This window comes from Rhipicephalus sanguineus, chromosome 3 (assembly GCF_013339695.2).
Source record: "Rhipicephalus sanguineus isolate Rsan-2018 chromosome 3, BIME_Rsan_1.4, whole genome shotgun sequence".
NCBI lineage: Eukaryota > Metazoa > Arthropoda > Arachnida > Ixodida > Ixodidae > Rhipicephalus > Rhipicephalus sanguineus.
The window spans coordinates 198,316,626-198,343,630 of record NC_051178.1 but is presented as its reverse complement, the minus strand read 5'-3'; the positions used below and the strand labels follow the sequence as shown (position 1 = coordinate 198,343,630).

Here is a 27,005-nt window from a genome sequence, read left to right as displayed (position 1 = left end):
GGCGCGAAAGAAGAGAAAAAAAAATCGATCACGACGCTCGCATGCAAATTTGATGCTGGCTCTGTGCCATGCTAGATGCAGACTTTGCATCACAGAACTTCTTTGGTGGCATTTCCTGGCCGTGACTGTAGCATCTGTGGCATTTATGACGGCATCATGACACGCGTGGTACCGTCACACGTGTCGCAGTGAAAATAGTAAGTACCGTCACAGTGAAAATATTCACTTCCAGTTCAAAAACTGCGGCTTCACCCGCCGTTTCCCGCGCAAACCACGTCAACGTGCGCAGCATGTGGTGCTGTGATTGGTGAGGGCTTGGTTTAGCAGTCTAGCAACCACATACCTACGATGGCCGCACACATGCGCTTGGCTCGTCTGCAATACTTTGGGTAGGTTTTTCATCTTCTTTCGCGCGCTAACTCCGCTTTCGCCGAGTTCATGAAGTAGTTCTGACACAACACCGCGCTGTTAAGAGATTCTACGTCTTTAAAAAATTTTAGTAGAGCCTGTTATCCTAGCAGCTCAAATACGGCATACCATTTCATTTCCCTTTCGTTCGGCTAGTCCGATCGATCGCCTGAGGGTCGCCTCACTCGGATCATTTTTCCGACACGTTCGTCGGCTGACCTGTTTAGTAGAAGCTGCACTGTACGATTGTTGAAGTCACCCTTATTGCTTTTTCCGTAACACAGCAGTACCGCGGTCTGCAGGAGAAGTTTATTCGCTTAATGTAAATATGTTTAGTATATTTATGTGATATATGATAAGCGGTGAGCCGCTCGTACGGTTTGCGGAGCGCAGGTATCGCTCTCGCTCGTCAACTCACTTCAGTTTTGTTTGTTTTCTTCTCTCTTCTACCTCACTCCAGCCGAATCTCCCTTTCGAAAGCGACAACAGGATGCTGGGGTGCCCTGTATGGTCAACGTTTGTGTAAGACATTTTCACCTCTGTGCATTTTATTTCGTGACATATTGGAGTTCGTTGCCCAGCGGATGCGGCGCGGTTTCCTGAATTTGTCGTGAATATTGTTTTCACGTGGTGAGCTCTTAGCGTAGTAGTCGAATGAAATGCAAGCGCGATTTGACCTTCAGTTACGTGGCGAAAAGCCTTTATTTGCATTTGGGAAGGAGGGAGTTAGTTAAAGGGAAAAGACTACAGCAAAAGGCATGCGAGGTTGACAGAAAAGTCAGAGGCAGCTCTGAGGCTACCTCTTGTATTAAATACAGAGGTGATGCATGGTCATGTGCATTACTTTTCAAGTACTTCCTTCTTTAAAGAGAAAGCATCCAAAAGACGGCAAGAAAAAAAAAAAAAAACATTAGCTAAAGCCAATCTCCGCGACCGAGCAAAAGAAAACATTCCTTTTTTTTAAATAATTTTTAAACATTTGTAATGGTGACACACATCGAATGTATATTAGCAACAGGTAGGCTGTGAGAGAGAGACTCTTTATTAGAAAAAGATATTTTTGCCGGCGTCTATATACTGCTGGCATGCTGCTCTGTATAGGGGATGGGGAATGGGATCAAAAGATTGCAGAAGAGAAGGAAGAAAACAATAATAAAAAGAAAGAATATAAACAAATATGAAATGTGCAAGTGAACCTAATAGAAATATTTACAACTAGGCTGTCAGGTAACTTAAGGATTTTCTGTGTGAAATGGTCAATCATTAAATCTTTCCGACGAGGCCATTTTCAGACAGGTATAATTGAATAGTGACTGTAAAACCTGTCACTGTTCTGAAGGGCCGGGAACCGGGCTTAATCTACTGTGCAACGTTAACTGATCGTGGCAAATCATGTCCATTTGTCGCTCAAACAATTGTCTCTCGTCGCGGTATGTGCGGCATTCAAGTAATATGTGCTCCACTGTCTCTATGCTGCCACAGGGATCACAGCAGGGACTAGTGGTACGCCCTATGCGGTACAAATAACTGTTCGTGTATGTCACGTTCAGTCTCTAGGCGTCTCTAGGTGGCGAGGAAGTGTTAGGGGAATTTTTGCTCTCACTTCTGGGTCAATAAAATGCAAAAAGTTATCTTGGTGAAGCGGCAGGTTCCAGAGGTGGTCTTTTTCTTAATAGGCATATCTTTCCTGCGATGTTTGAGGCGCCGGATTTGGTAAAAAATATTCTTCTTAAATTTCGGTATTCGAGTATTTTGGGCAGCTTCATCTGTTTTTTCGTTTCCCAAAATACCAGCATGGAACATAATGCTATGTTCAGGTAAGCCATGTTAATTATGTCTCCTCATCACATAAAGCGTCAGATGTTTGTTGCCATTCGTCAAGCCCAGTAGTCTGGAATACTGGCACCCGTGCCATGATCAATGAAGACTTTCAATTTTCCTTAATTGAATGCTGGCGGGGTAAATTGAAATATTGTGCTACATATTCCAACTTGAAAGCATCCATGGCACTATGCTTTACTTCAACATCACTGTCAATAATTGTGTGTTGGTGGCCAGGAACCAAGAGGCAGAAAACTGTGACTGGGTCCTCAGCCTCTCACTTTATGTTGTGTGAGAGCAATGGATACAAGAATCAGTGCTTGTAATTTTTTACATCGAAAAAAAGAAAAACACTATCATGTAAACGTGAGAGATATAGGTAAAAAAAGAAGATAGGATTGGCACTGCTGCTGGTAAAATGTAAAGCGCCAGCTCCCAGTATTTATTATTGGTGAATTACACAGGGCAACCACTGATACAGAGGCTGATTATGTTGCTTTTGAGTGTGAAAGAAAATGCATTTTGCACAGTACGCGTTGAATTTTTCCACAGAAGAGGCGTTATCTCACTGCAAGGTGTGCTTCCTTCCTAAAAGCAGGGCAGTATTATCCAGCAGTGCATAACCCCTGGAATTGCTGTTACAGCGTATGAGGGAATGGACCAAGGGCTATTTCTTTGCTAGACACAACCTAATTAAACCAACAGGACAAGGCATAGGACACATTATTTGTAGTTTTTAGCTCTAGTGTAGTAATTATGACATTAATGGAAAGGAATTCAGGTGGATGAAGAAATCCGCCGGCAAGGCACAAACCTGCAATCTTCGGATAATGGGTACGATGCTCTGCAGTATATGACACTTGTGAAAGTAACCTTGTGCCTCAGAGCTTGTTTGAATTACTGTAGAGATGTGTAGCCCTTTGGTTATGTATGTAACCTATTTAAAAATACATAAACATTTAAACAAATTACGAATTTGGAAAAAGCAGACAAAACTTGTGTCCTCTTAAAAAGACAGTGTAACCAATGTTTCATATGAAGTTGCTTACTTGTCCTTGGTACTTTTCTAGGTGCCAGCACTTCAGCGCCAGTGCGGCGGCGACCCATCGAGAAGATTCTCGTTGCCAACCGGGGTGAGATCGCCTGCCGTGTGTTTCGGTCTGCTCGAAAACTAGGCATCCGCTCGGTGGCCGTCTTCAGCGATGCTGACAGGAAGGCCATGCATGTCACTATGGTCAGTGATGCAACGTGAAATGATTTTGGTGACACTGTTTCGTATCGATGCCTTCTTTGTTGCCTTAATAATGTCCTAGCAGTGGCACAGGCCACAATGCAAGATTGAATGCCCTTCAGCATGTAATTTGGGCTTACATTTACTGCAGAATTGAGGAACTCTCATGGTAGAGAGTGCAGCAACTGCAGCAGTAATACCAAGTAGCCAGTATTGCCAACTTAGGTACATCTTTAGTGCTTGCTTTCTCAGAGTAATGCCTTTGGGTAGTTAATTCAAACTGCTACAAAGGTCTTGCAAGAAGAGCAACTATGTGTTACCTTACCACTTACGTAAGTTGGCTCCACTGATGATAAGGGATATGTAAATAGGATTTTTGACCTGTGATAGCCTTGCACAAAGCATTGTCTTGTGACAGTGGTTGTTATGGGCTTTTTATCTGGCTTATATATCTGGAGGGTTTATCTGTTGTAACATGTTGCTCAGATTTGACTAAAATAAAGCAGTTTAATAGATACTATAGGCTCACACCAGTCTGCAGTGCTTACTGGAGAGCCACTACTGTTGCAGAAGGTCTATTCGATTCAACAAGATTTCTCTGCATCTTCTTTACCTATTCAGGTGTAATGCACGTAAGTCCTCAATTATTCAAGGTAAAGTGGTACCTAGTGCACCCTCGTCCTCATCTGCATTTTAAGCAAGGCAATGTGCTGCTGCAGTGTACCAGTCTCACCAGACTTGATATTCACCTTTACTGCAGCTCTTGTGCACATTGAATTTAACTTGCACAACATTGCACAAGCTTTCATTCAGCAGGAATATACATGATCGAGATTTGCATTTCTTCACTCTATGCAGGCTGATGAAGCATACCACATTGGACCAGCTGCATCTCAGGAGAGCTACTTGCGCCAAGATCGCATCTTGGAGGTTGCCAAGCGCAGTGGCGCGCAGGCAATCCACCCTGGATATGGCTTTCTGTCGGAGAATACAGAATTTGCCGAGCGCTGTGCTGCTGAGGGCATTATCTTTGTCGGACCCCCAGCTTCAGCCATTCGGGACATGGGCATCAAGAGGTGTGTGCAAGCTCCATCTACCTATGTCACCTATGTCACTGGTCTGGAATGACTGCATACTGCATGCGGTTAGTGTGCCAGTTAAATGTGTGTGTTGGCAGGGCTTGATGGAACGCGCCATTGTATTTTTGCAGTACATCTAAGGCCATCATGTCGGCAGCCAATGTGCCCATCATCGAGGGCTACCATGGGGAGGAACAGTCAGAGGCAAGACTCAAGGAGGAAGCACGTCGCATTGGGTTCCCCGTCATGGCCAAGGCAGTGCGAGGTGGGGGTGGCAAGGTCAGTACTTGGTGTTAAGGCGTTGGCGTGACTTACAAGACTGTGATATTATGCATCATCGCATTGGCATTGGAGCCTCTCAACCTTGTTCGGTGACTGGTGCAATGAACGCATTGTTTTCGTTAGCCTAACTTCGCGCATGTGAGCTAAGCTGCATAACAGGCTCATTGTATACTGCAAGCTCTAAAATAGGGCTCTCGGCCAAGAGGGAGAAGGGACAGCATTGTTGCAACCACATTTTATTGGCACTTATTATACTGAAATAGTTTACTGAGAGGAACACTGTTGAATGTGAAGATAATGACTTGTTTATCATTTGTGTTGTTGCTTTAAAGGAGCCCTGCAACACTTTTTCAGCACGGTCAGAAAACGTTGCCGATCAGTAGTCGAGGTTCCTGAGAACATGCGAGCCAACCATAATAGCGCAGCACACAGCTTGGAATTTACAATTAATTCTCAAAGTCAACTAGAAATCGCTCCCGCTTCTCTCTTTACAAATGATGCCATATACCCAAATTACAGCGCCATATACCCAAAGTCCACGACCGTTGCCTGATTTGAGCATCGTGAGCTTCATAGCTACCGTGGCCACCACGGGATGCCGTCACATGCCCGCGCGCACTCGTGATCACACTGAATATAAGCCGTGTGTTCGAAGAATTAATGAAATGCATTCCTTTGTCAGCAGGTGCTGACAAAGGAACGCATCTTCTTGCCCTCTTGTCAACCCCCTCCCTGCATAGCTTTCAGCACGCTCGCTGGTATGAAAAGAGAGAGAAAGCGCTTAATAAAGCATGCGACAAACCCCTGTAACTCCGTTTGCACTTGATGGATTCTAAACATTTTTGCGGCAGTCGATTCGTGAGGCAATAAACTCTTTTAACGAAGCCATTAGACGATTATTTCAAAAAGTGTTGCAGGAACCCTTTAAGCATTTTCAGTAACATTCTTATATGTAGACCAATCGCTTACTGATTTTGCTTGCAGGGTATGCGTATTGTGATGAACGAAGATGAGTTTGACTCGCAACTTGAGTCGGCAAAACGTGAGGCCATGAAGTCCTTCGGTGACGATGCCATGCTGATAGAGAAATTCGTGGCTGACCCAAGGTATGCTGCCGAGTTGTTTCTTTCTTTGCACTTTTAAAACATGGAGCAGGAGTAGGCAATGCAGCATGACCAACAAGTATAATCTTTACATGATTATACTGACATAACCGGAGATGCAGCCAGGAATTTATTTCAACTAGGGTGGGGAAGGTGGCTCGACAGCCTCATATATGCATGTACGTGTGTGTGTATTTATGTTTTATACTTATGCACGAAGTTGCAAAAAAATTTTGGAAAAGGGGGCCAGGGAGAGGGACGTTTGAACCATCAACCCCGACCCTGGCTATGACGGTGGATCTAACTGCAAAGTAACTATATTATTTTTGTCTTGGCACTTGTACTGCTCATTATCAACTTCAGTTTACTCACAAGTGCCATAAAAGCATTATCAGAATTGCATGCAAGCAATTATGGAAGTAGCAACAAAGGAGCGAGTAGGCAATAGCATGCCCGTTTTTTTTTTTTGCTGCCCTGGTCCAGGGTTCGATCCCCTGACCAGGATGAATTTTTCATCAACTGGGAAGATTCACTTGCTGAGAAATCCACTCCTTGCAGCTGTGTGTTGCATATGGGTGGATGCCATTTTTTTCTTTCCTAATCTTTCCTCCACCTTGTGGGATTCTGCATGACTGATTTGCCAAAGTCTATGTTGCTCTTGCGCAGGCATGTGGAGGTGCAAGTGTTCGGAGACCAGCATGGCAACTATGTGTACCTTTTTGAACGAGACTGCAGTGTTCAGCGGAGGCACCAGAAGGTCATCGAGGAAGCCCCCGCTGTGAGCAACATTCTGCTTCTTTCTGGGGCTGGAAATTAGCTGACAGTATTATAGGGGTGGGTGCGCGTGTTTCTGATACTGGTCTTCAGATTGATATAGAGGAATCCTAAAGCTAAACAGGGATTAGGAAAAATGCTGTAGTAGAAAACTCTGAATCTTGACCATCTCATTAACATGTTCCTGTATCTCAGTACACAGTTAATTTTTGCTTTCCATCGCAATAAAAATGTGTGCCTGGTATCCAGGAATTGACTCCATGACACTTTGTGCTAGTTAGTAGCCAGCCTAACCAACTTTCGGTCATTCGTTAGCAGAGCACCATAGCCATTGAGCCATTGCAGTGTATGCTGGTGAAGAGAGCTACATTGAAGAGAGAGGCATGCTTAAAAGCTAATTCTGATTCTGAAACGTTAGAAATGTCCATGGCAATGAAGTGAAGAGGAAAATTGAAAATGGAAGCACTGTACTTTCGTGTATCAGTGGGCACAGTATAGATGTGACGTGTTCTGCAGTATACTGGCTCACTAGTGCTAGCTGGTCAAGCTGACAGGTGGCTCTACCCACAGCAGATGGCTCTGCTGTGGCCTTGCTGCAGATGGCTCTGCCCACAGCTTCTGTGGGGGATTGATGAAACACATTGGCCACTGCGCCAATGTCGTGACTGGTACAGCGTGGTCAGTAATTATGTTTGTGCTCAGCTGGTAATTTAGGCAAACTCATCTCATGCTTGCAGAATTGCTTATCTTCACCTGGTAGCTTCCTCATGCACTTACCAGTGTGGTGTCACGGTGATCAGTGGCTCTTGGCAAGTTTTGCCAACCAAAGGTATGTTTTAGGAAAGTATAGGTCAAACTACTGCACAGCGCACAAGTTGGTGATAACGTTAGGTGGCAGCTTGTTGTATAGCATACGCGATAGACAGGCTGCGGGGGCACAGTTTGAAAGGACCACCAGTGATCCTTGATCAAAGTCCATCATTCATCTAGTTTGCTCACAAATCCACCCAAAAAGTGCACTGAGCAGTTCTTAACACAGAAAAATAATAATAAAAGAAACTGCACTCATGATACGCAAGAAGCATTCTCAGTGAATGATTGCATACCTTTGGCTGCAAGCGAGTGGTGTCAGTAACATAACTGATTGTGGTGACGGCTTTTTTCAGGTTTTACGAAGATTGTATGCACATGCTGCACACAGTTCAGATCACTGCTGGTATGCAACGCAAGAGCTCTGAAGCGTGTTACCTTTTATGGATATTACTAAACCTTGCGGGCTTTGCAGAATTGGCTTACCATTAGATGTAGACTTGAGACATCTAATTAGCATAAAAAAAGATGTTGGATGAGACAAAGAAACAAATGGGACACTGTGCTTAGTGTCTTGTCTGTTCTTTTGTCCGGTGCCTTTTTTTGTGTGTGTCTGTGTGTGCCAATTAGACATATTTCAAGTCTGCAATATGCATAAGCTGGCCTGAAATTCCTGTCTAACACTGCTACTAGATGAACATGTTGGCATTGGAGACTGGGCTTCCAGATGCGCTGTTATGTTGAGGGTGCATCTGTGGAGAATGTAGAGTTAATAAGTAACCACTATAGGCTCCGTGCAGACGTAACTCCGCCGCCAATGAAGGCGCTCCTAGCGGCAACAAGCGCAGACTTGACGGGATACTCTCACCTGCTCGCCCTGCTCGCTCAACGGTTCCGCGATGACGGTGCGCAGCCTTCTAGCGGGCTGTTCGTTTTGTGTCGGTTATGCCAAACTAAGAATAATTGCTGCGTTGTTGGGTGCAGTAACACCTACAGAAATTCTCCAGGTACGCGATTTTACTGGTTCCAATCAGAGACCATACGCAATCTGCATGTTTGCCTAGCATGTCAATTACCCTGTGCGCCTTGGAGATACAAAAAAGAAAAAAAATGTGCCGGCCTAATTAAGTGCACTAAATCTACATCGCAGAGCAGACTCATTGCCAAGACGAAGTGTCAAAAAGTATTACTTCACACCTTTGTCGCAGTAATTATGCAGAAACGCTCATTTGCCGAAGCATTTCTGTTTAATAACATGCGTGCTGACAGTTCAGCCACTTCCTGATGTGGCACTTCGACATACTGCTTGTATATACTCAGCAGCTTGCCTGAGAGCCTACATAAAAATGAGCAAATAGTCCGTTTCAAAACAAACAAGCTCAGCGTTTGAGTAGAGGCAGGAAGGAGCATGAGGTGGGACTGCGATGCCACGTTGCTGGCCTCTGCCCGGAGCACGTCAGACAAAGTGCACTCAGTGCTGCAGAAAAACCTCAGCACGTGCTCGACGTCGATGCTCTTTGCCTTTACTGTAGAGGCAGAAGTTCCTCCAGATTATTTGTAATGAAGCTGACAAAAGGAGAGAAGAAGAAAAAATCGCTCACTTTTTTTCTTTTTTTTTGTGATTGCCACAGTTGAGTGTTTCGGGCAGACGTTTTTAATTAAAGGAAAGCCCCATTATCGCGGTTTGCTTGTCTTTGATGCGCAAGTAATTTTATTCAGGCGGTTTTATACTTTCCTGCGACTCCGGCACGGCACTCCCAGTTGGCTGCGCGGATGTCCCTGCTTTAAGTGATAAGAAAACATTACATGACCTGTAACTAAGAAAAAGCAAATTTAAGCGACATACCTCGATTTTCACGGATCTTCCCGGCGCGTTCATTCGCATCTGTGGTGCGCACTTCCCCGTGACTGACGATCCGCCGTGCAACGTCTCTTCCACGAAGCCGTGAACATGCTTCGCCAGCCTCGCTTAGATCGAGAAGCTCTCTGCCCTTATTTAGATTAGCTCCTCAGAAGAAACCATCTATAGTACGTAGCTCTCTGAACCCAAATGTAATAATAATTGACACGCTTTGCAGTGCCATGGCTAGCTAACAGCCGCTGTGACGACCGCTCGGCTGCACTGGTTGAAATCGGCGCAGTGAACGCAATGCAGTCACCGGTGTTGTCTCTTTCAAGCAGCCGCCAAGTCTGCTGCCATGTTAGCCTGAGGGTGACAAGCTGTGATCGTTTAGTGAACGAAGCGGCGCGCAGTTTCGCTCAACGAGCCCGTAGGCTCCGTGTCGTCTTCCCTTGCTCATGCATTTTATGCTGCCGCGTTCCCCTGAGAGTGCACGAGGTCTGGCGAAAAGAAGCATACCCTCTAACATCAAGGGTCTGTGGCAGCTGCTAACAATTTAACGTCTTTTGAAGGCGAACGGAAACGAAAACGCGTCGAGTGAAGCAGCAGAACACGGCGCAGAGGCTTGCTGCCGCTTGCGTCGTCTTCTCCCATATCCCGTCAAGTTTGCTGCCGTGGCCGCTGTGGCGCTGGAGGCCGCGCGCGACTGTGGCGGCTCCTAACGTATGCACGGTGCCTATAGTCGGATACAACTTAAGTCTGGCCCAGCCCAGACGACCGAAGCGCAGCAGCCGATCGCCTCCGCGACTAAAGAAATAGTCCCACTCATGCACGCGCCGATGTTCTCTGAAGGTGGAGCCACTGGCTGTCCCGCTCATGACATCAGTCCCGAGTGCGCACCCATTGGTGCAGGCTTTTGTTCATTCGCCTTTGAGGAGGAAATGCCGCTGACTTCTAAAGTTGTATCCGACTAGTGAAAACTAGCTGCCATGTTTAGAATTTCTTAGAAGTGTGGCACGTTGCCATTTTATTTGACTGCATCCGTGTTGTACATAGGCGTGCGCAAGGAAGGAGGGAGGCGGGGGGGGGGGGGCACCCCCCCTGCATCATCTAAAGGGGGGCAATTCTGCCCCATACCTTTACTCAGTCGGACCTTTCGAATCATTTTTTAATGTGCAGGGTTATGGCTACGCATGTTTTTTGACGATAATGGTGGCCAAGGACACCTGATGTTGAACTGTTCACTTCCCACCTTTACCCCAAAAAGCAGGGGACCTATGGCAGGCCTTTGAGAGAAGCATGTCATCACGTCATTTTCATTTTTGCATCCATTGCAGAGCTCGTTTTCTTTCAGACTTGACCACCCTAATGTAGAACCTTGCGCACACCTACGACATTGCATACCTCATAGCAGCTGCCACATGCAGCACATCACAAGTTTGACTGAACTTATTTCATTAGTAATGACGTAGCTCATGAGTGTCCCTGTGAAGCAGTTGCTAATGCTTTTTACAATAGCCACTAGTCGATCTGGTTTGTGGATCAATTTCTCTCAATTTTTCCCAAGGATGAATTCATCTCATGAAAGCGTGCCAGGGCTGCAACCCCGACAGCCCCGGTTGGCATGTAGCCCGCAAATGGATTTCCATAAACCTGGGCTGGAGTTGATATATATGTTGTGCAGCAGCAGTGATTGGAGCATAACCTTACTAAAAAAATTTTAAAAATAAATAATTAAATAAGCAAATAAATAATAAAAAATGATTTGTCACTTGATGTCATAGATAGTTGGTAGCGTAGGCAATTGAAAATGAAAGGGTCGTAGCAGGTTAAAATTTCCTGTTGGGAACAGATAACAGAGGCACATTGCCACTGAACATGTTCTTCATGTTATCAGTTCCAAATCTGCATTATTGGTGCAGCATCTGTAACTGAATGAAACACGTGGTTTGCTGATATGATTGCTGCAATGTTTGATATATTGAGTGATTGCCTACGATAGTGCTTAGGAAACAGATTCTTTTGTTTGATGCCTTACTCTCCAGCTATGACAAATTTTTGCTTACCTTATGGCACATTGGGTGTGAGCAGAGGTAAGGATTGTTTGAATCCTGCAACATGGGCAATTTCTACTTGGCTGACACAAATAACATGCTGTTCTTCAATGTATAGTGAAGCTTGTTACGTGTTGGGAAAGGTTTGGTGGGCTGATGTGCTGTTAGCCCTGCACAAATGGCTTTTTAGTATAAAGTATGGCGACAGCTTATTTATCATAAGGCCAAATTTACACGGACATCATACAGCTTCTGTTGTCAATGTCACAACCCAGGAATCTGTAAGGCTGAGTGTGCTTTGTTGCAGGATTCCTCGATGTGAAACTTTCTTCCCCAAAGTGTGGCCTGTCTGACTTCTAGAGAAGTTTGTTTTGGTCTTCACTTGATTTGAGTTGTACAGTTCTACTTTAAATGTAAAAATAGGCAAGAAATATCGATAAATAAAGTAAAGAAATGCTAAAGACAAGCAACAATAGACAAGAAAGTGATAACATGTGGTTGTTGTCTCCTTGTCGATTGTTTCTCATTTTTTTTAGCACTTCCTTGTTGAGCATTAAGCTAACAACTTGCCCAGCAATCCATCCTTCTGGGTAAAAAATATAGTTGAAGAGATGAAAAATACTTGAAGTTGGGTTGTCAGAGAGGGTACGAAGCATACACACGCACGCGCTAAGGTTGGCATTTGCAGCCTCGACAAAGACAAGACCGTTTGTCGAAATGTTGGCTCCAGCGACAACCCGTGTTCAAAAATTTTTCATTTCTTCAAGCTTCCATCTTCTCCTGAACTTCTGCCAAATATAGTTTGTTATACATGGTGTCAGACTTGTTGCAAAATTAAATGTATAGCAAACCATAGTTTGTATTTATAGGAGCTGTATGCATATTGTCACTTTAGCCCCTCCCCCCTTTTTCCACGAAGCACTGTCGTAGTGAGATGAAGCCTAACGGTGCCGCGACTTCGTACTTGCAGCCCGGAGTGACCGAGGAGACCCGTCGACAGCTGGGTGAAGCTGCTGTGCGAGCAGCACGGGCTGTCAATTATGTGGGTGCCGGAACAGTCGAATTCATCATGGACTCTGAGCAGCGCTTCTACTTTATGGAGATGAACACGCGGCTTCAGGTGGAGCACCCCATCACCGAGATGATCACGGGCACCGACCTCGTCGAGTGGCAGATCAAGGTGCGGACGCAGCCTGCTTCCTGCTAATGACACTGCGTTGACAAGCATCATTTGTGAAGCAGTACCCGCATGTGGCAGACAATAAGAGAGTGCATATGAAAAGACTCGAGGCCTTCTCACTTTGCTATGGGGGTGCTAGCTTCAGGGAGGTTTGGAGGAGCTGCAGCTTGGTGGAAGCATACGATGATTGTCTGATGAGGAAAGTAAGCAGAAATGGTTTGTTTCAGAACTGAAAGTGCTCACATAGTCGTCCTGGTGCCAGTGTCTGTGAGTGACAAGAAGTCATTCTCGAGGGCCGCTGACATCTCGACGTGGTTCTCTGTTCGTATGTGCAACACTCAATGGAACCCTAAAATGAAACACTAAATCACTCTAAACTAATCAATTATTCTTTGAGAACTCTATTGTCCTTAATTTTGTAATCAGACATTGGTTATTAGTTGGTAAAGTAAACGTCAAAGAGTCATTTCTGAATTTAACACTGAAACCCCATCATCTGAGTATCAGTGTGACATCACAATCATCAGCCTTTTTTTTTCTTTGGTACATTGGCTATATTCACAAAACTTTCTGAACTTGCCATATCAGGTTTCTGGCTCCCTTAGAATGCAATGCAATTGATTTTTAGCAATAAGCGATAATGCAGGGTGTTCTGTTTTAGACAATACAGATTTTTTATAAAAACAGTATGGGGTGATTCTACATAAGATCGAACAAACGATGGCTGGTCGACCTCTCATATTTATTTCAAAATTTTATATATTATTGCCTGATGAGTGGAAAGAAGAGATCCGCAATTTGTTTTGCTGCCAAAAATTTTTTTTCGAAGCACAGGAAATCAATAATGACGAAGAGGTGGAGTGGAGCGCTCATCCACTCTGCTGTTCTGGCCAACTTTCGTTACGAATTGCACAAAATATATTAAAGTTAGGTAGCTAAAATTTTTTTAACTAAATATATGCATGTTTTTGCTTCTGCTCAGGTATTTTTAGTTTTTATGTGTAGTGTAGATGTTTTTATAAAAAACCTCAAAATTGGCCCAGGAAACGTTATTTTCTTTACTTTGAAGGTCTTTATCTCAAAAAAGCCTTGTAGCAGAGCGACAAAAATTTCGCATTACGTTCTTCGCATACTTATCTACCAAACAGCCGAATCTTATATTTATATAACTTTTCAGTAAAGAGATACGATCGGGCTAAGTTCAAGAAAACACCGAACAGTGGAAACTTCTGACGACAATTTAAAAAAAAGATTTTTTTATATTTCTTAAACTTTGTCCACTTATTCTCCTCCGCATCAGCTTTCACAATAGTTTCACAACCGATAGTTTTGCTTTCCTTTCCTTTGACATTCCATATTTTGCTTTGCCACTGGACAGCCATGTTCATGCTTTCCACAGATCGCAACTGGCACAGCGCAGTTTCTCTGGCAGCAGCGTGCGTGAAGCGAGCGCTCATAGCTCCCTTAGAGTTTTCATCTTGCTTCCATCTCCGCCGTGTTATCAGCGCCTAGCTGCGATGCGAACAGAGGGCGGATAGAATAGCGAAGCTCCAGTGTACGCGCATTCAAGTCACCCGAGAGGTGTTGCTGTTTTTAACTCAGTCGGTCTGAGGACGCGAAAACGAGCTCTCACTGCGCCGTCTCTTATAACGAGCATGCATCTCGGGTGCGCGAGCGCCTGCTTGGTAGCCCCATGCTCGTGGCCGCTGCAGTGACCAAAAAAATTTCAAAATTAACGTCTTCAGTGCCGCCGACACCTTTTTCAGTACTGCTGGCCTTTTAATAAAAAATATTCAATCCTGCCTGCATTTTATACACTTGCTGGGCAAGAAGTCGGAATTGCCAATCCTTGCCTAAGGGTCTCATTGGAGGGCCCGTAACTGTTAGTGCAACGAAAGTATGCAGTATGTTTTCAATGATTGTGAAAGCTGATGTGGAGGAGAATAAGTGAACAAAGTTTAAGAAATGTAAAAAATGGGGGTTTTTTTAATTGTTGTCAGAAGTTTCCATTGTTCAGTGTTTTCTTGAACTTAGCCCGATCATATCTCTTTACTGAAAAGTTATATAAATATAATATTCGGTGGTTTCGTAGATAAGTATGCGAAGAACGTAATGCGGAATTTTCGTCGCTCTGCTACAAAGCTTTTCTGAGATAAAGACCTTCAAAGTAAAGAAAATAACGTTTCCTGGGCCATATTTGAGGTTTTTTTATAAAAACATCTACTCTACACATAAAAACTAAAAAATACCTGAGCGGAAGCAAAAGCATGCATATATTTAGTTAAAGAAATTTCAGCTATCTAACTTTAATATATTTTGTGCAATTCATAACGAAAGTTGGCCAAAACAGCAGAGCAAATGAGCGTTCCACTGTACCTTTTCGTCATTATTGATTTCCTGTGCTTCGAAAAAATTTTTGGCGGCAAAACAAATTGCGGATCTCTTCTTTCCACTCATCAGACAATAATATATAAAATTTTGAAATAAATTTAAGAGGTCGACCGCCATCGTTTGTTCGATCTTACGTGGAATCACCCTATGATAGTCGGGCACCTGTTGTCTTTGCGCACAAACTGTACATTGAGGCGGAAAAACTTTGCCACGTCTAAAGTTGCATTGAAATGAGTAATTCAGAAAAACTCGTTAACTTTTTAGTTATTACCTTAAGGGGCAGTTTACATGGAAATGTTGTAGGCGGTGTAGGCCTCCTGACGTTGTGCACCACTCCAATGTCATCACCTTCAAAGCAGCGATTGAGCATCTACTCACTTAATCTATTGTAAAAGCCCACCCCTCATGTAAAACCCCTTCACTGGGGCCTTTGAGGTATTGTAAATAAATAAATAAATAAATATTAATCATCAAAATTGAAAGCCCGGATCCAGGCAATACCGAAACTGAGCACGCCGGGTGTGCAGAAAATGCGGCCCTTGTGTTATGTCAGACTGGAACTTCACATGGCTAACTTTGAAAAAAAGGCACGTCGCAGCAGAATGTGGTGAGGAAAAACATCAAGTCGTCTGAAATACGCAAGTGGACTGCTTATTAATTGCGTGATGTTTCGTGCTTATCTGATTATTTTGCGCTGTACCCACGAAAACTGCAATTTCCTCTTTTTTTTTAACTGTACAGTGTAAAACTAGGGGTCACTCTTGTGGCACTTCTCGCATATAAGCGAAAGAGTTCTTTGCGCTTATGTGGAGTTTAAGAAAGAAGCATACAAGCACTGAAGTGAAACAATGAAACTTTTTATGAATTTATTTGATTGCAATGATTCTGTACTTCAAGTATCAAATTTGCCTTAGATCTGTTAGAGATTTATTAGGAAAAGGTGTCAAAACCTGTCGCCTTTTACAGCTCTATTTTGTGCTGATAAAAATTCAGCTGCTTTTGATGTTCCTATGAGATGTAATTTCATTGAGTATGGCTTTCCATGTTGCATAAAAAAGTGCACTGAGCCAGAAGAAATGAAAATATATGTCACATGTCGATGCCAGAAAAATAAATACTCAAATTTACTGTTTTGTATCTGACCATTTGTTATATTCCATTTCATTGTACCAAGTTGAATGTACTACATTAACAAATGAACATTAACAATGAGATGTTTCAGATGAATTGTAAACTGTTGCTTCAAGCATTGCCTTCAAGTCCCCATCAGACGAGTGCTTGTCACTACAGATACTAATCTATACACTGCTGTTAAGGATAGAAAATTGGGCGAGTTGGATTATGTTCATGGTCCAACAGTGCAAAAGGACAAGGACAAAAGAGGAGGCCAGACGACACAAGTGCTGCCTTTCAACTGAATGCTTATTGAAAATCACATGAAAACAAATATACCAGCTGTCACGAGAACTAAAGAACTATGATGAATTCAATAAAAACACTTGAGTTGGGGATCTTGGGTGATACCAAGGAAAGCAAGCTCTTGATAACTGAGAGAAATACAAGTCTGAGATACACACGACTGCGCATGCTTTCTGATATGGGAGGCCTCGGCGATTTTGCGGGTGTGCTGCTCATGATGATTCATGAGAATTGCCGTGTTAGAAAAGACACTTCAATAAACATTCACTTGAAAGACAGCGCTCATGTCGTCTGGTCTCCTGTTTTACCCTTGTCCTTTTGCACTGTTGAACCATGAACACTACTGTTACCTTCTGTAAAGGCAATGTGATTCAGCAGCAGGCGCTTTACCAGCTCTCCTATCTTCCTGTTGATGCTGTTGCAGCTGAAAGGAAGCATTTAGGAGGATGGGCAAGATAAACATTGCGCTTCTCACATTACAGTTCTTCAAAAGTGCCTGTGGGAACATTATGTTGATTGAAAGGTATCGCACTCAATTCTATATGTCCTCAGTTGCCATTCGTATTGCATGCATGCAGGTGGCCCAGGGGGAGCCACTACCTCTGCGGCAGGAGCAGCTTCGGGTCAATGGCCACTCCTTTGAGGCACGTATCTATGCCTGAGGACCCAGACAATAACTTCATGCCAGGTGCTGGTTCTCTTGTGTTCCTTCGCACACCAACTCCCTCGGAGCAAGTGCGGATCGACACAGGTGTACGTGAAGGTGAGTCTTTCGCTGGCTTTATTAAGGAGAAAACCTCAGGTGCCTCATCAAACACGAAAATTGACTGTCAGCATCGGAGTCAACACGATTGACGCAAAAAATCATCACTGACGTCATCATGACGTCACAGATCACTAAAATTTGTGACGGCATTATGACGTTACTGTGATGTCACGTGACATGACGTTATCACGTGACATCATTGGTTGCTCAGAGGTGGACCGATCACGGAGCCAGTGCAAAACCAGGTGAGGTGCAGCAAGTTTGTAATGCCCCCGATCCTGGAGGCAGTGCAAAACCATGTTAGGTGCAGAAAGCTTTCGGAGGAGTGGCAGAGGGGATCAGTACGTATGTCAACTGAGAAGAGACAGAAGAAGCTGGCTTTCGCCTTTGAGTCGTCTTAGGTGAATGCATAGGGGACCCTGTGAGTTTTCTGCGGACAATAGAAATCAAGACTGAGCCACTCGAGAAACCCTCCCGTGATACCAATGCTTTGATTTAGCTATGATAATATTGTAACCAGCAAATGCAATGTCTGTTGCTTTAAAAACTATTTCTTCAGGGCGAACCTGTCCCTGTTGGCTCAGGAAATGCAACTCCTAGCAAGAATGTCTTTTCTAGCTACTCTGAATCTCATAGACTTCTTCTCACCACATGTAGTCTCGGGCTGGTCATTGCATGAGCGACCAATCTTTCAAAGCACGTGGTGTGGTGTCACGTGCAGTCTGGCGTTGCATTGTGTGGCGTTGCATTGCCACTCGTGTGGCGGCATTTACGAATGCAGGAAGTGGCGTGCGTCTTCAGGGGATGTCGAACAAGCTGCGGAAATATTGATGTGCCTGTAGATACTTATGCACTTTTTAAGCTTTCCTTTAATGCAGCTAGACTTATAGTGGCCAGAATAGCTATATTTGCACTGATAACTTGCACAATAAGCATGTATACTGTAAAGAAAACTAGCGATCCACGAAGGAACCAGACCAACAGCCATTCATTGTTCCAACTTCTTCCCTTTTTGCGCAGTGCTCGCCTGCACGCATTTATTCCTTTTCTTTTTGAACAATACGATGGAGAGGCTGGGAGTTTGCATGAAACAAATGTTTCTATAGACACCACTCAAGGCAAATGGCGAGAGTGTATAAAGTGCAAGTGAAGGTTGCCCCCTGGCAGCTAGCAATGCGACATTCCAATTTCCCCTTTGATTCTCACTTCTAACGTTGTAATCAACTGATCTGAAAAATACTTGCAGCAAAATGATGGTTAGACTGAGCCCTACAACCTCCAGCATGCTATAACGAAAAATTATGAGGCCTGGTGCAGGGTCCTTATGATGTTTCAGCTTGGGTGCTTCTACCCATGTGTATGCAGGAACTGAGAACTAGATTTTTCTTGGCAACTACTACCAAGAAAACTGTATTTGTGACTGCTTTGGAATTGTTTTTTTTGTTTGTTTGTGTGTGTGCCCCAGGGGAGTGGCTGCAGATAACATAGTTTGTCAGTAGAGTCAGTGACAACAAAAATGGCATGCAGGGGATGAAGTGTCCGTCCATTATGACCCAATGATTGCCAAGCTGGCAGTCTGGGGTCCCGACCGGCCTACAGCCCTGCGTCGCCTCTACCAGTCACTGTCCGAATACACCTTGGTTGGCCTGGCCAACAACATTTCATTCTTGATGCGGCTAGCAGCACATCCTGCCTTCCGCCAAGGCCTTGTCCACACCGGCTTCATCTCTGCCCACAACGACGAGCTATTCCTGCGTCCCGAGGTAAGCAAGCCTGTCATCTGTGCAGCCGTGCTGTCCCTCCTGGCCCACGAGAGGGCCGAGACACTGGGTGCTCAAACACGTGGTGAGTAACATGCTTGGCAACTGTTCTGAGTGGTTTCTTTCAGAGTTCACTGTGGTGTACTGGAAGAGATACGTGATGCGAACTTACCGTAAAATCCTGAGCAGGCGCCCCCCACTCAGCAAGTCTTAATTACTGGCAATGAGGAGGGGGAGGCGCTTTCCTGGAATGGCAACAAAATTCAAGATGGCGGTAGCAAAGTTTCTCGCCAAAAAAAAAAAAAAAAACGAAGTTCATCTGGACTGTTTCAGAAGTTCTCTTGCTCTTATTTGTGGCCTGGTGCATTACGATGGCTCATAAGTACAAGAAACACAAAGGCAACGCAATCAAATCGTGGGAAGCGTGGCACAGAAGCACCTCCGATGATGAGCCAATGCAGCGACTCTAAGCAACAAACACAGATCTCGGAGGCCTAACTTGCTTACCATGTCATCATACAGATCGTTAAGGCCACGCTTTTGTCTGCGGGACCCTGAAAATCATCATGGGTGTCTTGCACTAAGTTCGGGGTGCAATCATTATGCGGGAGAAAAAAATAATCAAATTCTGATGCCAAATTTCAGGTGCAGGCACCTAGAGATTAGACTGCTAAGCAGGATTGGATGGGATTCAAGCAGGCTAGTGTTGCATGGATGCGGTGCACAATCGGGGTGTGGAGCAAGACGGAGGGGGGTGCTTCCCCGGATTAGTGTGGAAATTTGAAATTAGCAGCGAAATTGGAGGGGGTGCTTACTCGGAATTTACGGTAAGTACATCTTCATTTCTGTTAGTCATTGCACATTCAGCTACACCATTAATTGATACAGTACACCTAGCTTTAAGCAACAAAAAGTGATACTAGTGATGCCTTTCCCTTACAGAAAGCTTTCCATCGCTGAATTTCACAGCCCCTTTTCGCGTGAACAGCAACTGCAAGCGGAAAGTTCTGCTAACAAGCCGAGACAAGAGTAAGTCTGCCTGTCTTTACTGGTCGATTCTCTGTGTGAGATATCACTGTGCTCTCAAATTCTTGCGGGGGCATTACTTTCAGTGAACACTAATTGTTTGGATGAATGGGCACGATGCTTGTTATTCCAGTGGAATTTCATTTCATGGAAAATATATTGAAAGTGATCTGTTAAAACATAACCTTAGGTGAAATGCTGCTGCATTTTATCATGATCACAGTGTGAGAAACATCTGAACAGTGCATGCAGTGTGCAGTGAGAAATTTGTAGTTCTCAGCCAATCAGCATGCAGTGATTGTCCAGTGATTGGCACTGTAAATCCGAAGCAATCATGCTGGCTATGGATCTTGTAGATTTGTCACGTAACTTTGGAATGCACGATGGCAGTTGGGATGAACTGGAGGCAAAGGTGGCAACAGAGAGTGAAGCCATCCACCTAAAGACTACTTCATAGAAGACAACAGCAGGCTTCTTTGCTCCAAAGCATCATTATTCTTTCAGGGTGTCAAACGTGCTGAACATTCAGTAGTTACCACCCATTTGTTGAGAGATATTGGTGGTAAGAATGGAGAACTCTTATAACGAAATAATTGTTAAACCAAAGTAAATTCAGCTCCCCCTTCAACTTTGTCATAACGATGTCTAACTGTGGCAACTTAATGGTGAGTAGAACTTCAGTTATGGTTGATATAAGCCTTGGTTATGCTTGAAATCTTTCAATAAAATGATATAATAATCTATGAATAAAATGGTTAGAGCAAATGTACCCATTTTTGTGAACACCGATGGCCTCTGTGCTGGCACACACCAAATGGTACCTTTCTGAAGTGGCAGTTCATTTTATATTGTCACAACACTGTCAAAACAAGACAGCGTGAAAAATGACGACCAAGCGACAGTAACCAGAGTGGTCCCTTTTAGCACTGTGCGCTGGAGAATTCTTCTTGCTCATTTTGTTTTCTTTAAATCCTCATGTACATTTGTTTCATTGTCTTTCTCATTGCAGTATGGATGCGCAATGAGGACGACAGTATAGATGTACTATAGTATAGTACTACACCCTTGATAGCTAAAGTTCATCATGCAATGAATTCATTTGTGTAATTAGTCACATATACATATTTCTGAATAAAACAGTTTTGTTGTTGGGATAATGAACACTTCGTTGAGCTTGGCGCCAGCTTGTTTACGTGTGTACTGAGCAAAATTCAAATGTGGCTTCTCACATAGCAAAGCTTCAGTGAACCTCTGCTCGGTACCAGCCATTTCACGGTAGCAGTGTCTCGCTGTATCCACATTCATGGAGGATGTCACAGTACACATTTCCATTTGTCATTGTCGCAGAGCACGAAGTTCTGGTGACATTCCTCGAGCCCGACACATACCTGATGCGCTGTGGAGACGAAGCCTTTCAGGTGTTGGGGCGCTGCTGCAATAGAGCGTGGCGTGGCTCACGTGGAATGCGAGGTCCAAGGCACTGACATCAAGATTCGCACAGTACTCTATGACGGTACACTTCATGTCTTCACTGCAGTGAGTGTCTCCTTCTCTGAATACATGCAACTCAAATTGATTAAAGCAATATAGAAACTCGCATATCATGTGATGATAGTTGTAGGTAACGGGGCAAGGAACAAGGCTCGGAATGGAAATATTCTACAAGTCACTAGGGGGTGCCAGGCTGTAAAGATCTGCAAAGGCTAGTCTAGAATGAATATGAAAGACGTGTAGTAAAAGACAATGATATGTACATTTTTTTTATCAAGCATGTTTATAACATTGAAGTGCAGCGGTCAAAACTGCACCAGTTGTTTTACGACTTCAGTACCATGCATGTTTCCCATTTCATTACTGCATCAGCTCCAAGACATCTGTCATCTTAAAGGCTTCAGTGGTGCTGTTGCTTCTTTTCTATAATGGACATGGCAGCACAAGCTTCTCCCTTTAGTGCTAGATTCCATGTTTTTACACTACATATATATTAGCTTTGCATGTCCATTTAATCGCTCACAAAGATGTCCTTATGAAAATGGATATAGTACTGTTAGATTCATCTCTAAAAAAGGTAAGGCTTGCAGACACAGACACAAAAAGAAGAGAAACGGACCACACAAATTCCAACTGTAAACCGAAACAGAGTATGCACAGACAAGTTTTGTGTCTTTCTTTTCCTCCGCAGTGCGAACCTTCAGTGGAGAATCAGCATTCGCATTTTCTGGTTCCTTTCTCTTGAGTACATGTCTGCATGCCTTGGCTTCTTTTGTGATGAATCTCTATTAACTAGCTCAACTTTCTGTCATATATTATTACAACTGGCAAATCTACAGGCTAAAATTGCATTTTTCTTGTTACGTTTATACAATGCTTTGTAGTTTCGGAAGTGGCCCAGCAGCTATATGCAGAAGATTCGTGTATCAATTGAAGTGACGCACATTTGTTTTGTATTCCAATGCACAGGATGGCGTAGAACAGATGTCGGTGCCAACGCCAGCGTACCTGGAGAATGCTGCAGGTGCTGGTGGTACAGGCAAAAAGGGTGCTGTGGCCCCAATGCCAGGCGTGGTTGAGAAGCTCTTCGTTAAGGAGGGAGACTCCGTGTCTGAGGGTGACCCACTCGTTGTCATGATTGCCATGAAAATGGAGGTACCGTCATATTTCCAACATTATCCGATCTTGTGAAACTGCAGGCAGCGCGTAGTTTGCAATAGTATCTTTGATTGCCAAGCTTTAAGAAGTTAGCCATGAGACCATTCTGTTCATTCAATGGGCCAATGTAATTAACTGCACTAGGTATTAGTATGCAGTAGACTCTCATTAAACGGAACCTGAAGGGACCAGGAAAATGCGTTCCATTTAACAGGAGTTCCGTTTACTGAGAGATGAACAGGGGTGCAGAATACAAGTACGAAACCAATAATATTAGAGGCAGTTGTTCCATTTAAGCAGCAGTTCCATTTGATAAGAGTAAGGGCGTGCGAATATTCAAAATTTGGAATATTTTTCGAATAGTTTGCTATTCGATTCGATTCGCACTGGAATTTTACTATTGGAACTATTCGAACTTTCCAAAAACAAATACAGTCAACGTCCGATTGAAAGTGACCCCTTCAGATTTTCAATATGCTTCACCTCATTACACTCTCGTAGTGCGGCAAAGCTGCCTTTCAAGACCGTTACGGTCGAACTCTGCCAAGGCACAACGTTCGATTGGAAGTGGTCCCTAGATTTTTTCAATATGCTTCACCTCACCACACCCCGGTATTGCGCCAAAGCTGCCTTTCAAGCTCCGTTACGGTCGAACTTTGCCAAGACACAGTCAATGTCCGATTGGAAGTATTCCCTAGATTTTTCAATATGCTTCACCTCATCACACCCCAGTATTGCGGCAAAGCTGCCTTTCAAGCTCTGCTACGGTCGCAAATGTACTAACTCAAGGAAACACTGGTTCCAGCATGGAGATGAAAGATGCGGCAGAGGTGGGGGCTCAATTAATGCTGTTTTGGACCTGAAATTTGGGCAGGAAGTCTGAAAAATCGGAAGCCGAAGCTTTTTAGCATCCAAAATTTCAGATGTTCTTATATATTGACGTCTACGAGGCAGATTTGGAACTCCGGACTTGAAGGGAGCAGACCCTTGTCGGCCACATCAGTTGGGCTTCCACAGAAGTTGAAAGAGGAGGAGAGGCTGAGGAAATGGGATCTTTGCCTATCACGTGTAAAGTGTTGTCGGCAACACTTTGGTTGCACCAAATCACATACATAAATCGAATTTGGCCTCTACATTGCCTCATTCTTGATTAGAAAACTATGAAACACCACCCACCATTGTTTCATCAACCTAGCAAAAAGAAACACCTTCATGTTGCTATCTCATAAGAATATACTTAGGAATCCTCTCTAAACTTTTTTTCTGCAATTTTGCTTCGAAGTATTCGAAAAATATTCTAGAAATATTCGAGAAATATTAGAAAAATATTCGATTCGATTCGCACTCACACTTCAATATTCGAATTCGCTTCGCACCCAAAATTTTGCTATTCGCACAACTCTAAATAAGAGATTTCCGTTTCCGGAGAGTCTACTTTATGTGGAAACCTCTACTAAAGCTCTCCAGTTATTTAAGGCGAGCTGTAAAGACACTGAAGACTTTATGCAAGTGAATCAAAAACACTTCATCAAAGCACATCTTTTGTTGACTTTGAATAGGGCAAATGCACATCACACATAACTATCTGTACACAGTGGTCCGCTGTTAAAGTGAACATCAGAGCGTGTGGCGGCAGCTCAGCGCCACCGCCGGCCAGCGGCTGCAACGAGTTTCGCACGCGCGTAGTGAGCCCTGTACCCGGTGATCTTCCGTTGCGTGAATGGTTCACTTCGCAACGATTTGAAGCGCGCACTGCGCCTGCGCGAAACTCGTTGCAGCCACTGGCCGGCGGTGGTGCCGAGCTGCCGCCACACGCTCCGATGTTCCCTTTAACAGTGGACCACTGTGTACATAGTGTACATACTTATTGACAGAGGAGGTACAACCAAGATGCGATAAACAGCATGAACAATTAACAGTACTATATGTACATAATTTTAATCATATTTGTCCACATATCAAAAGACAAAGGCAAAATCACTTTGGTGTATATTTTATAAGTTACACATACCACTTCACTCAATGTTACTTTTAGGAGATGATCCACTGGTACTTATGGCTGACATGATCAGGTTTTAGACAGATCAGATTTTTTAAATAAGGCTTAACAGTGCAGTGTATGCTGCATTCACTATCAAAATTTTATTATCCTGTGGCTGTTGTGGCATAGCCTTCATTGCTTCTGCACCATTAAACTCAATTAACGAATTTCCTTCTCTTATTATTAGATATACCACTGATCAGTGGCATATAGCTGTTTACTCCTGCTTTGTTTTGACTGAACTCGCAAATTTTATAACCTCATCACTTCATGCAATATTTTCTGTTGACCTCGACTGATGTTATGTTTCCTTGCAACCTGTTCTGTCACTACACACCTCAGTACCACCTGATTTGATCTCTATAAGCCGTGCCATTGTCTTTCCATTTCTTACACCTGCCATTTCCTTTTGCCTTGCTCTGAGTTTATCTGAGTGAGCTCATCAGAGCTTTACTCACTCTGTTTGCCAGTATACATCTGATATCTTCAGTTCTGGCATATCCTTTCTTCTGATGTTTTTCTTATTTTTATTGCCTATTATCGGCTCTAAAAATTATTACTGCAGCATCATCTTCAGTGGTTTCAATACAGAATATCACTGAGTGACGTCTGATGTCAAGTTTTTATTGCTCGTAGCTTCTCAAACATTTCCGATGACTCTCCTCACCGAACACGAACATAGCTCATGTCGATGACCTACCTCCACTACAAAAAGAAAAAAAAGGAATTTAAGATTTAATTAGTTTTCCTTTTAGGCGTTATTTCAGGGCCTAGCACATAATCACGTGCATTCAGAAATATCTTACCAAGTGCACTTTACTTCAACAGGGTGTGCACAAACAGATATCTCTAGTTGACCTTTGGACAGGGTCACAAGTTGGAACACCAAAGTGGCATGAAAATATTGGTCACAGGGCTTGCTTGCCATGTTAGCTCAGATGTCCTATCACCTTGCAGCCTGTACCTGTGTGAATGCAGCCTTTTCAACCTTGATAAAAGTGTCAGTGTTTCGCTGACGCAGTATCTGAACATATGAGCAGCAGGACGCATAAATATTCGGTTGGCACTCTCTTCTGTTTTCCTTTACAGTACGTCATCAAGGCAGCCACTGCAGGTGTTGTTGAAAGTTGCTCTACAAGGCAGGGGACAACGTGGCCAAGAATGCCGAACTAGTGAAGATTAGGGCCGCCGAGAGCTGAGGAAGGCTTCACACAATAGGACTCAGCTGCCCTTGTGTAATTTTAGACACGCATTTATCTTGAAATTAGCGTCTCGCAAATGACACTAAACGGAAGTGTTCAACTTGTGCCTTCAAAGAATTCATGTTGTATGCAGCAAACATAACTGTCATGTATAAGCTTAATTGTTCTCCTTTCCTTATTGTTTTACTTGAGTACAGTGCTTTCACTTGCGAGATGATTATTCTGCTGTGTCTGTTTGGCATGTCACCTAAATTACGACACAGCTCAGCATTCATGCCCCATATTCCTAAATTTAGTTTTGAAGGTGCAGGTATGTTTTCCTCATTACTTTTTATGATTGTCACTATCTATTGTCATGGTAAATTTATGAACTCCTGTGCTTTGTATGGAAGCGGGCAAGAAAAGTACACGAAGGCAATATGAGATTAATCTCGCAGACGTAGTATCAAAGCTGTGGAAGCAAACGAAGTCTCATCTTAAAAAATGTTGTGAAGTAGTGTACTATATGAATACATGTAACACATGTATATATATAGAGAGAACTGTATTGTCTGGTCATTAAAAGGAGTGAATGTACACTTGGTAATTTCTTCAAAGTACTGTGCTTTGAAGTAGATTGTTTCGTATTAGTTTTACAAATTATTTTGCATTCTTTCCAACAAAATATTTGCTTATTTTACATTATCGGCAAGTCCTCACTTTCATTTACATGGCTCTTGCTCCACTAAAAATTTAGATTGCTTGCATGACCGTTTGGCTAAAGGGCATAAAAAATGAGAAAGTGCATTGTTGCACAAACAGTAGAACCCCGCTGATACGTTTTTGAAGGGACCGTAGGAAATAAACGTAAGAGACGGGAAACGTAAGAGCCGAAAAACAGGAAAAACGACAAAATATTTAGTGGTACAGAATTGTATTTCAATGCTTACGAGCAGCACGAAAATTGGCGCGCTCAGCCGCGATCTAGTCGAGTCGATGGATAGAAACGCGGAGCTGGGGACGGCCTCATCCACAGATATGTAATCAACGTATGTGACTTTTTTAACACCAACAGCTGTAGGCATGGAAGAACTAAGCACACGCAATCACGACCAGCGCGGCGAGTCCGACCGCGAACCGCGCGCACGACCATCCAACCAGCTCGAACTCATCCCGCCCTCCGACAAATA

At 43.6% G+C, this 27,005-nt stretch overlaps 1 protein-coding gene across 1 annotated transcript; it reads left to right on the top strand.

The window, feature by feature from the left end:
• Positions 1-270: 270 nt before the first annotated feature.
• Positions 271-26,412, top strand: LOC119388035 (methylcrotonoyl-CoA carboxylase subunit alpha, mitochondrial-like). The gene is given in 17 exon segments (XM_037655648.2): positions 271-389; positions 869-930; positions 3,300-3,463; positions 4,319-4,536; positions 4,671-4,818; positions 5,806-5,927; positions 6,591-6,702; positions 12,373-12,582; positions 16,971-17,051; positions 17,053-17,155; positions 18,686-19,003; positions 19,861-19,947; positions 21,292-21,374; positions 21,376-21,480; positions 22,405-22,590; positions 25,724-25,754; positions 25,757-26,412. Coding segments are annotated over 17 exon segments (2,148 nt in total). The 5' UTR covers positions 271-348; the 3' UTR covers positions 25,834-26,412.
• Positions 26,413-27,005: the final 593 nt, after the last annotated feature.